The sequence below is a fragment of the Aotus nancymaae genome, unplaced genomic scaffold (assembly GCF_030222135.1).
Source record: "Aotus nancymaae isolate 86718 unplaced genomic scaffold, 86718_ANA_hifiasm-v0.15.2.pri h1tg000004l, whole genome shotgun sequence".
Classification (NCBI taxonomy): Eukaryota; Metazoa; Chordata; class Mammalia; order Primates; family Aotidae; genus Aotus; species Aotus nancymaae.
Window position 1 is genome coordinate 36070324 of NW_026988415.1, and position 12532 is coordinate 36082855.

Genomic DNA, 12532 nt, shown 5'->3' on the forward strand with positions numbered 1-12532 from the left:
CTACCTCTTGATACTTCCTGCCTGTGTGACCACACTGTGCCTCAGTATCTCATCTGAAAAACAGAAGAACAATAGTTGCTACTTTATAGAGGTACAACCAAACATAATACAGTCAGCCCTTCATATCTATATATTTTGCATCCATGGATTCAACCAACCGTGGATCAAAAATATTTTTAAAAAAATGAATGGTTGCATCTTTTCTTCTTGTCATTATTCCCTAAATAATACAATATAGCGACTATTTACATGGCATTCACATTGCATTAGGCATCATAAGTAATCTAGAGATGATATAAAGTATATGGAATGGGCCAGGCACAGTGGCTCATACCTGTAATTCCAACACTTTGGGAGGCCAAAGCAGGAGGATCACTTCAGCCTAGGAGTTCAAGACCAGCGTGGGCAATATAGCAAGATGCCTGCCTCTCCAAAAACTTTTGAAAAAATTAGCTGGGTGTGGTGGTGCATGCCTGTAGTCCTACCTACTCAGGAGACTGAGGCAGGAAGGTCACTGGAGCCCAGGAGTTCAAAGCTGCAGCAAGCAGTAATTGTGCCACCACACTCCAGTCTGGATGACAGAGATCATTTCTCTAAAAATAAATAAATAAAATAAACAAAGAAATAAATGTTTTATTCTCCCAAAAAAAGTATATGGGAGAATATGTGCTTATGTTATACATAAATACTATGCCATTTTATATAAGGAACTTGAGCATCCATGGATTTGGATATCTGAAGGAGGTCCTGGAACCAATCCTATGCAGATATCGAGGGGCAACTATATATGCAAAGCACATAGCACAATGCTTGGCATGTAGTAAGAGCACAATAAATGTTAGCAATTAGTATTTATCCTACAAAGAACCATTTTTGAGATGAGGAAACCTTGAAGTTGAAAGAGGCTATGTAACTTTCCCAACATTATTTAATAAATGAAGGAGTCTAAAGTTTTCTCTCAGACACTCTCCTCTATTGCCTCTACAGTGTGATTAGTGCATTTATGGAACAAGGCTTGGGTGCTATAGGAGCATAAAACAGTAACATCTAACCCAGCCTTGTAGGAAAGGAGTTGGGGCATGCTTCTACAGGAGGAAGGGCTTCAGCTGAGCCTCAAACATCAAACAAGAATTAGACAGAAAAGGAGACAGGAAAGAAGTAGAAGCTAGAGGTTGGGGGCAGGGTGAGGGTATTCTATCCAGAGATAGGAGCTTGTCGAAGGCATGGTGAAATGAGAAATAGCAGGTACAGGGAACTAAGGAATGGGTAAGGATGACACCAAAGGGCCACCTGTGTTGGGATTACAGCTTTTGCTCCATTTAGTCTATCAACATACAACTTGTGGAATACAGGATGATGTCACTGCTTTCTCCCAACAAGCCCTTATCTTTGAGTTTACCTTCCAGTTCGTCTTTGCTGGTCTGAATTAGGTTCAGAGGAGTAAATCCTCTCCATACTCCTTCTACTTTTTGAAAGATTAATTCCTCATCTCAAAGATGAGACTTGCAGCAAATGTTCAGAGGACTGAATTCCCATCTCTATTCTACTGTACCCCTCTTAGCTTTGTGATCTATTTGTGGATGGCTCCCAAAATGTGCAAGTTCTCTCTTAACCACCTGGTATGGATTTGTCTTCTGTGCATTTCATATCAAGTTTTCTTGAATATTCGTATCTTCAGTGTACGCCCCTTCTTGAGCTAGAAACATATGGAACTTTGTTCCATATGTTGGTTTACTCTCTGCTAAATAAAAATGGACTAGTTGCTTTTTCAAAAATAATCCCCTTTTAACATTACAAAAAAATATTCCTTTGTTACTAGGATTCTAGGGTTTGTCAACAAGTCTTTCTATACCTGTGATGACTTTATTATAGACCTAGCACCAAGTAATACACCCCCACCACCACCAATGGTGGTCCTTTCCCTGTGTATTAAACTGAGTTTAGAAGCCACAGAGCCTCCAGCAGATGTCTCACCAGAATATTCTTTTCTACCTCACATGCCAGTCCCTCATTTTACCTGGGCGTGCTTTGCAGCAGGCCAGCTTCTCCTTATGACTGGACCACACTGTAACATTTTAAGTACCATGTTGAGGATATTCTCACTACCAATCAGCAAAATGGAGAAATGATCTTTCCTATCCCTCCCCCTATTCTCCTCTTGAACAAATTTACCTATAGGGTCTCCCTGACTGGAACATCAGCACAGTTGAAGGGACATTTATTTATTTATTCATTCATTCATTGTTTATTATTTATTTACTTAGAGAGAGAAACAGGATTTAGCCCTGTCACTCAGGCTGGAGTACACGAGCATAGCTCACCACAACCTCAAATTCTTGGGCTCAAGCAATTCTCCCACCTCAGCTTCCCATGTAGCTGAGACTACAGGCACACACACCACCATATCTGGCTTTTTTTTTTTTTTTTTTTGGTAGATCCAGGGCTTTGTTATGTTGTTCAGGCTGGTGTCAAACTTGTGGGTCTAAGCGATCCTCCTAACTTGACCTCCCAAAGCTCTGGGATTATAGGCATGCCTGGCTGAGGGAAGATTTTAAATGCTCAGACTTTTACTTTTAGGGAATGCTTGTGTCAGTCAATGGGACAACTAGCAGTAAACTCTATCCTCAACCATAAAACATTGCAATTTTAATTGTTGTACGGGTACAGGTGAAGGTAACATTATCTATGCAGGAAAAGCAACTAATTCAGTATGACCCTATCAATCAACATATTAATTACATATTTGCTCTAGTTTGTGGCCTTAGTGTTTGTCAGGCAATCAACAAACACTTACTGAATGCATTCTGTGTTCAAGGTCATTCAACTTCCAGGGACTCTGGATCCTCAGAATGACATTCCTACTCACTGCAGCTGCTTTTTAAAATTCTGAACTACAATCTGCCCTGGCTTCTGTTAACCAGCTGCTGTGCTAGCTGCTTGTGCTCTTTACTGCTGGCCTCCTGCCTGCCTGATTTCTGGTATCGAATAGACATCATCAGGTTTTTAGTGCCCTCCTACCAGAGCCAGATTAATTAGCCCCATATCGTCCTCATTTTTCAACCCTCTGCCTGGCTGTGTGATGACTTGTATTGCCTGGCCCTGACTCCTGAAAATTTTGATCCTGTGATAGGTCTGACTTGCCATATTGTCTGGTTCTTGTGCCCTGGCCCCTGAACTCCAGACTCTCATCTTATTATTGATTCTCAAATGCTTCACCGGCTGGCATTTACTTTCACCAAACAAAAAGCAAATTTCTTCCTGTTAGGCTAGCTCTCCAGCAGTGTGATGCTGAAAAGATCATGGAATTTATCTATGATAATCAGAGAAGAGCCACTTAACAAGTTGAGAAGGGCCATGTGCACATTGCCCAGGCATCCCTTAAAAGGGCTCCCTGAGAGTCAGGCCAGCGCAAAGCACAGCCTTAATCAAAATGAACTAGCCCTTATTGTGCAGCCTACTGACAGCAAATTGTCAATGAGATTGAAATCTCTACTTTAGTGATAACAGTAATAGTAATAGTTTACATGTATTCATTCATTTATTCAATCAATGTCATTTAGTGCCTATTACGTGCCAGCTACATAGTAGCTGTATGGTATGTCTCTTCCTCCATAGAGCTTACATTCTAGTGGAGAGGGAGAGAAAAATAAACATTTAAACCAAAAATTACCTAATATAATTTTATGAAGTTTCAAGTGCTACAAAGGAAAGTAAACAACACAATAGGATAGAGAATAACTGATAAAGATACATTAGGTAGAGCAAACAAGGGAAGCCTCTCTGAAGAAGTGACATTTGAGCTCAGACCTTAATGATAAGAAGGCAGCCATGTAAAGATCAGGGGACAGATCACATTCAGACAGAGGGACTCCTTAAAACACTTCTCAGTTACCTATAAAATGAACTGAAGAACAAATCCCTAGGCCTCTCAAAATACATTGTGCTCATCAAGAACAACACGTTTCAAGCACATTGCAAAATGCATCCATTCTTAAAATAGCATTTCTTATTTTCTGCATGGCTTCCATGGGCTTGGGCAATGGCTAATCTGTGCCACACATGAGCTGGCTGCATTTTATTGCTATATTCAGATTTCTGAATATAAAACAAAAGAAACCCTAGACGCCAAAAGCATAGCATTGCAGTTACATGTTTGGATGTGAAGACTAAGAGAGGAAATAGTAATTTGAGAAGCCATCTAATATAGACTAATATAGTGGTTTTGGAAAGGCAGACAGACCTAGATTTTAATTCTGGCTCAAAAATTACTAGTAAGGTATCCTTGGGCAAGTCACTCAATCTCTGAATCTCTGTTTCCTCATCAGTAACAAAATTTTATAAGGATCATAATGATAACGTATGTTTGTAAAAGTACTTAACATGCTTATAAGTTCTCAATAATAGTTGAGTTCTCAATAATAAAAGTCTCAATAATAGTTGCTTAATGTATCATTACCAATGATCCGTATAAAGTGTTAATTTGAGAATCCTCAAGCTCCTCCATGCAGTTTAGAGCTATCTGGGTCCTGTGAAAGCCACAAAAGAAGTATCAGAAATGGTAATTTGCTCTCATGTTCACTCAGCCAGCAAAGGCCAAAACTCAGATTCTAACCCAGTGCTATCTAACCCAAGCACCATATTCTTAACCACTGCATTTATTGCCTCTTCATAATTAGAATGGTAAAAAATAACATGGTCCGAAGACAAAAGTGAAAGTTTGGTAGAGGAAGTAGCTCTTGAAATAAACCTTGAAATTTTTTAGGCTATGCATAGACTGAGAAGAGGGAATGGTATTTCAGGTAGAAAAGCAAAGCATAAGACATAGAAGTGGAAACAAACAAACAAATGGACATGGATGGTCAGCCTGTGTTAGGGAAGAGCCCAAAAAATGTGAGATCACCAGTCTATCTCTCACAAATCTGGCAGCCCCCTCATTAAGCAGATCACTTTATGTTTTCTCTCTTTTCTTGCTCTTAGAGAATTAACTAACCTGCTCTTTGATCTTTTTTAGGCTCTTTGAGACTCTTCAGTCACTCTTCTGGTCTGTATTTGGCCTTTTAAATCTATATGTCACCAATGTGAAAGCCAGACACGAATTCACTGAGTTTGTAGGAGCTACCATGTTTGGAACGTACAACGTCATCTCCCTGGTAGTGCTGCTAAACATGCTGATTGCTATGATGAACAACTCCTACCAGCTTATTGCCGTGAGTAGCTTTGCTTTACAAGGGTGCCTACTTTGGTTTCAGGATGGGGTAACATTGGCATGGTGTCCATTAGAAGCTTAATGAAAGAGTTCGTCTGCTTCAATTAATTTACATTAGCTTTCCTAGTTGCTACACTGAATTATTTCTTTCCAATGCAATTCAGTTTGGACTCTTAGTCTATTGAATCTTGATCATCTAAGTTATTTTAGTGAATGAGAATTTCTAGCTACCTATTGAAAATATTTCTAAATTTCTGAATCCATCTTCTTGCCTCAGTGGAAAACTCAGGGTTCGAGCACAATTTGGCTACAATGTGTCACCTCACTCATCTCCAGGGTTAATTCAGCTGATCTGTTTCCCTAGGCAAGAGCGCCCTATCTCCCTCTTCACTACAAACATCTCCTTCTGAAAACTAAGAATCCCACTGACAAGGATTGTCTTCTCAGAGAGAAACAGAGAGGGGAGGAGGTTACTTTTCTCCTATTTTAAAAATTAGAGATGGGGTCCTGATATGTTGCCCAGACTGGTCTGAAACTCCTGGCTTCAAGTGATCCTCCCACCTCAGCCTCCCAAAGTGCTGGGATTATATGCATGAGTCACTGCACCCAGCCAGTGGCTATTTTTTAATTGAGTATATATAAGAAACTGTACCCCATTTATTATACTTTAAGTTCTGGGGTACATATACAGAATGTGTAGGTTTGTTACATAGGTACACATGTACCATGGTGGTTTGCTGTACCCATCAACTCATCATCTACATTAGGCATTTCTCCTGTTATCCCTCCACTTGCCCCCCACACCCCACAACAGGCCCTGGTGTGTGATGTTCCCCTCCCTGTGCCCGTGTGTTCTCATTATTCAACTTCCACTTATGAGTGAGGATATGCGGTGTTTGGTTTTCTGTTCTTGTGTCAGTTTGCTGAGAATGATGGTTTCCAGCTTGATCCATGTCCCTGCAAAGGACATGAACTCATCCTTTTTTATAGCTGCATAGTATTCCATGGTGTATATGTGCCACATTTTCTTTTTCCAGTCTATCATTGATGAACATTTGGGTTGGTTCCAAGTCTTTGCTATTGTGAACAGTGCTGCAATAAACATAGGTGTGCATGTGTCTTTAGAGTAGAATGATTTATAATACTTTGGGTATATACCCAGTAGTGGGATTGCTGAGTCAAATGGTATTTCTGGTTCTAGCTCCTGGAAGAATTGCCACACTGTCTTCCACAATGGTTGAACTAATTTACACTTCCACCAACAGTGTTAAAGCATTCCTATTTCTCCACATCCTCTCCAAACATCTGTTGTTTCCTGACATTTTAATGATCGCCATTCTAACTGGTGTGAGATAGTATCTCACTGTGGTTTTGATTTGCATTTCTCTAATGACCAGTGAGATGAGCTTTTTTTCATGTTTGTTGGCTGCAGAAATGTCTTTTGAGAAGTGTCTGTTCATATCCTTTGCCTACTTTTTGATGGGGTTGTTTTTTTCTCGTAAATTTGTTTAAGTTTTTGAAGGCACTCTTAAGTAGAGTCCATTGCTGAATTATTTTTTCACCATCATGTTACCATTTAGATCATCAGTGTTTATTACCCTAGACTAGACATGGTGAAGGTGTAGGATACGGGATCAATTCAGGCCTTGCCCTGGTTTTTCTGTCAAAGTAGATAGCTAACTTAGCTTATTTTATTTTAATCTGTGTATAATTCCTAGAAATTGGGTTTTAGGAAAGGAGTCCTCATTACCTGAGGTCTGATTTAGTCAGGTATTAGTAAATTTGGATGTTCAGTTTCTAGTATAATGCTAGATTACCCCCTCTGGGTCAGTCTGTTGCTGAAAGCTTTTGCTGTAGCAGAGAAAGCACAGAATAAAAAGACCCAAGTCTTGTCTTCTTTTCTAGATGCTATTTCTCAGATTTTGTTTGCCACTGAGGAGTTATTTAGCCTGTATAAAATAAGCTCAAATTATTTGTTACATAAACATATATATGTATGTATATGTGTGTGTAAATATATATATGTGCATGCACACACATTGTCCACGTCTTAAATATTATTGGTAATAGTAAATGTTTATGATTCATTTCCACTAAGGACAGAACCAACAAGGTATGGAGTAGGAGACTTTTGAGTTACATATTTGGGAGAAATTCCTAACTATAAATGTCAATGAAATGAATATATTCTCACAGGTGGGTCTATAGAATTTCTGTTATTGGAGAGTTTAAAACATTAGGATATAAAATTGTCTGCTAGGATAGTTTAGATATTAAGTATTTAGGTGGTAGAGAAGGGAGAGGATATAGTAGGGGAAAAAAAGATTTGAAGTTGATAAACCAGGGACTCTAATCTAATGACTCTAATCCTGGCTCTGTCATTTATAACTGTGTGCCTTTAGTAACTTACTTTCCCCTCCTGAGCCTCAGTCTCTTCGTCCAAAAAGTGAGGGTTTTGAAATCAATGGTTTTTAATATCATTTCCAGCTCTGACATCCTATGAGTCTAGGTGCCTACAGATTAACAGGATAGGCTCACAAGGTCCCTTCTGGCTCTGAAATCATGTTCTTCTATCACATTTGAAATGAAATATAATTCAGTTCTATTCATTTATTCCCCCTCATTCAAACAACTAGGTCAAGAACTCTGAAATGAGTTATGTTCACTCCTAGTCTATCTCTTTGAGGGGGAAAGGGAGGCATAGAATCTCAGGAGTTGACTTTTTCATCCCCTCTGCCTGGCATTCTATCCTTCACCTCTGCCAAAATGGCAATATTCATGCAAAGACATTTGTAGTTTTCTCACTGGGTGTCTGACAGCTTATTGTTCCTTGTGACAGTAGAAAAGGGAAAGATTTTCTTGTCACCTAATGCAGGGTTGTGGTCCTTCTCACTGAGCTCAGTGACATTTTCTAGGAAGGGTGAAAATAATCACCACCAGCTCTCATCACCACCTAGTAAGTTTTGTTTTAATGCCACCTATGGCTGCACCCAAAGAAAACTTGTTGGCTTGGGAGGGAGCCAATAGTAGATGGCCTAAATGGGGTCTATGCCATCTCATAAATCTGAACTCATGGCCAACCATTCTGAATAATATCTTTGCTTCTTTTGGATATTATGGGAGTGTGTTTTTACCATTTGGAAATAAATTCAGTGGAATCCTGATACTAGACAACCTGACTCCAAAAATATCTGGATCTGCTTAAGTGGTAAGGACCAGAAGGTAGATTTAATTTCATTTGCAACAGCTCTGCTTCACTACTGAACACAATTTGTAGAAGGTCCTTGATATAGGCGGAAAGGTTACAGAAAGGGAAACTGTTGAAGACAAATTTCTCCTATTTTAAAACATATCACAGGCTGATTCAGTCTAGGTAGGGACTGAGTTGTCAATATGCCTCATTATGAATCTATTTTGTGTACATTCTAGGACAGTGCTCCAGAACACCAGGCAAAACCAATCCCTTGAAGGGTTAAGCTCTTTGTCAATGTTCCATGCAGGATTCAGAGCTGCTGGTGATGTGGACATACGGCTCTGTAGCAATTTGTATTTCCATGTCAGAGGAGGCTCCACCTCAGTAGTGTATAGAGTTATGCTTAAAATACAGTGAAAAAGGAATCCCTCCAGGCCTATGCTCTGTGGTCCCAGCATCAGCAGGTGAAGCTGGCCATATTGTATATTATTACTGTTATTGGCAATTAGCAGTGATTTACTTCTCCTTTTATTCTTATATCTCCCTCAATCTCCTGATTACTCTCAATGATACTTTTTAAAATACATCTACCTTGTCACTGCTGTCACTGATGTATAGGCACAAGCTCCATCAAGCAAGATGCCCTTGGTGCCATTTTAATCAGATTCATCCATTAAAAAATATTAGGTGGAAGATATAAGATCAATCCCATGAAGTTCATTACCTTAGGCCCTATTCCTACCCCCTACCCCACCCACAATGGACATCTCTGTTGCCTGAGATTAGTCTTTCCAAAACATAGTGCTCATAATCGTCTGTGATAAAGCCTCATTCAGTAAGTTAATAAGAACCCTTGGATTCTTTGGCTGCTGTGGAGTATTTGTTCTAATGCTGAAAATAAGTAAAAAGCACTTGCCTCACTGAGCCACAGCTGCTGGATGGCTTGGGGAGAGTCCAAATATATATAATTGGTTGTCTCCCTTAGGGCGGCAGCATTTGGAGGCCCAGATGATGAATGGAGTCTCCCACTGCAGAAGACATTGATGCAAATGAAGACATTCATCCAAACAAACCTGGTACCACAAGATAGCAGGAAAGACTAGAGAGGGCTGTTGCACACCATCTAAACGTCAAGAAGGGCAGGTGGTCTCCCCACCCACATCCAGTCATCTAGGACCAACCTCAGATTCTCAAAGCCGAGACTATCAAAGCAGAGACTCTCAAAGCAGCACTTCACACAGTATACCATGATTTTTAACCCTCTAACCAGGACTGATAACCAACTGCTATGCACTGATATGGCTACTCAACTGTTAAAATATTGAAATATTTCCATACCAGTTGGTAAATAGCTACCACTCAGTTGTACCTTCTGGAACACACCCAGACCTCCCTACAATCCAGCAAGTAAGGGGCAACATCTGGAACAGCTGGTAGAATCTAGGACTCTGTTCCAGAACTATAACTGGCCTCCATTTGGATTTATTGGTTTCTTAAATAGTCTGAATATCACTACAGTAGGCAAAACCCTAAAATGCTCCCCCTAGATTTCCCACTCTAATCATCAAGACTATGAATATGAAGAGATATCACACTTGTGATTACATTGTATTATGTGGTGAAAGGGATTTTGCAGATGTAATTAAAGTTAGTATTCAGGGAGATTATCCAGGTAGGCCTAATCTAATCACATGAGTCTTAGAAGCAGAGTTTTCTCCAACTGGTAGTAGAAGGAAAAGCACACAGATCTTACATGGTGGCAGGTGAGAAAGAGCAAGAGGGAAGGGGGAAGAGACCCTTATAAAACCATCAGATCTCATGAGAACTTACTATCATGAGACCAGCACGGGGGAACTGCTCCCATGATCTAATCACCTCCCAGGAGGTCCTTCCCCCAACAAGCGGGGATTATAATTTGGATTATAATTCAAGATGAGATTTTGGGTGGGGACACAGTCAAACCATATCATTCCATCCCTGGCCCCTTCCAAATCTCAAGTCCTTACATTTTAAAATACAATCATGCCTTTCCAACAGTTCCCCAAAGTATTAACTAATTCCAGCATTAACCGAAGAGTCCAAGTCCAAAGTTTCATCTGAGACAAGGCAAGTCCCTTCTGCCTATAAGCTCAAGTAACTAAACAAGATAGTTACTTCCTAGATACAATGGAGGTACAGGAATTGGGTAAATACACCCATTCCAAATGAGAGAAATTGGCCAAAACAAAGGGGCTACAGGCCCCATTCAAGTCCAAAATTCAATAGGGCAGTCATTAAACTTTAAAGTTTCAAAATGATCTCCTTTGACTCCGTGTCTCACATCCAGGTTACACTGATGCAAGTGGTGAGCTTCTATGGCCTTAGGCAGCTCCACCTCTGTGGCTTTGCAGGGTACAGCCCTCCATCCTGGCTGCTTTCACAGGCTGGTGTTGAGTGTCTGTGGCTTCTTCAGGTACATGGTACAAGCTGTCAGTGGATCTAACATTCTGGGGTCTGGAAGATGGTGGCCCTATTCTCGCAGCTCTACTAGGCAGTGCCCCAGTGGAGACTCTGTGTGGGGGCTCCCACCCCACATTTCCCTTCTGCACTGCCCTAGCAGAGGATCTCCATGAGGGGGCTCTGCCCCTGCAGTACACCTCTGCCTGCACATCCAGGCATTTCCATGCATCATCTGAAACCTAGGTGGAAGTTCCCAAACCTCAGTTCTTGTCTTACACCCACCCACAGGACAAACACCACATGGAAGCTGCCAAGGGTTGGGGCTTGTACCCTCTGAAGCCACAGCCCAAGCTGTACCTTGGCACCTTTTAGCCATGGCTAAAGTGGCTGGAAAACAGGGCACCATGTCCTTAGGCTGCACACAGCAGTGGGGGCCCTGGGAACAGCCCAGGAAACCATTTTTCCCTCCTAGGCCTCTGGGTCTATGATGGGAGAGGCTTCTGTGAGGTCTCTGGCATGCCCAGGAGACATTTTCCCCATTGCCCCATTGTCTTGGCGATTAAGATTAGCCTCCTCATTGCTTATGCAAATTTCTGCAGCTGGCTTTAATTTCTCCCCAGAAAATAGATGTTTCCTTTCTATCACATTTTCAGGCTGCAAATTTTCCAAACTTTTATGCTCTGCTTCCTATTGAATGCTTTGCTGCTTATGAATTTCTTCCACTTGATATCCTAAATCATCTCTCTCAAGTTCAAAGTTCCACAGATCTCTAGGGCAGGGGCAAAATGCCACCAGTCTCTTTGCTAAAGTAAAGCAAGTGTTACCTTTATTCTCATTCCCAATAAGTTCCTCATCTCAGCCTGGACTTCATCATCCATCTCACTATCAGCATTTTGGTCAAAGCCATTCAATATGTCTCTAGGAAGTTCCAAACTTTCCCACATCCTCTTGTCTTCTGAGCCCTCCAAGTCTTTAGGAAGTTCCCAACTTTCCCACATTTTCCTTTCTTCTTCTGAGCCCTCCAAACTGTTCCAACCTCTGCCCATTACCCAGTTCCAAACCTGCTTCCACATTCTCAGGTATCTTTACAGGAGTGCCCCACTCCTGGTATGAATTTACCGTATTAGTCCATTCCCATGCTGCTATGAAGAAATACACAAGACTGGGTAATTTATAAGGAAAAGAGGTTTAATTGACTCACAGTTCCACATAGCTGGGAGGCCTCAGGAAACTTACAATCATGGTGGAAGGCACCTCTTCACAAGGCAGCAGGAGAGAGAATGAGTGCCAACAGGGGAAATGCTAGATGCTTATAAAACCATCAGATCTCATGAGAACTCATTCACTATCATGAGAACAGCATGGGGGGACCTGCCCCCATGATTTAATTGCCTCCCACTGGGTCTGGGTCCCTCCCATGACACATGGGGATTATGAGGATTATGCTTCAATATGAGATTTGGGTGGGACATAGCCAAACCATATCAGTCAGCAATCTGAAACACAAGGAAGATTTGATGCGCACTGCTGGCTTGAAGATGGAGTGAGGCAAGTAGTAAGAGATTCAGGTGGTGTGCAGGAGATGAAAGGGGTCACCAGCTCTCACTATAGAAATGAATTCTATAAACAACACAAATGAACTTGGAAGCAGATTCTTCTCCAGAGCCTCCCAATAAGAGCTCAGCCACATTGAC

General features: G+C 41.1%; 1 protein-coding gene across 1 annotated transcript in view; it reads left to right on the plus strand.

Annotated features, from left to right (window-relative positions):
• The window catches only part of TRPC5 (transient receptor potential cation channel subfamily C member 5), a 170844-nt gene that overhangs the window by 111297 nt on the left and 47015 nt on the right, over positions 1 to 12532 (plus strand). Inside the window, exon 7 of the mRNA XM_012451766.3 lies at positions 5012 to 5207. Within this exon, the coding sequence (XP_012307189.1) occupies positions 5012 to 5207 (196 nt within the window). The remainder of the gene's footprint in view (positions 1 to 5011; positions 5208 to 12532) is intronic.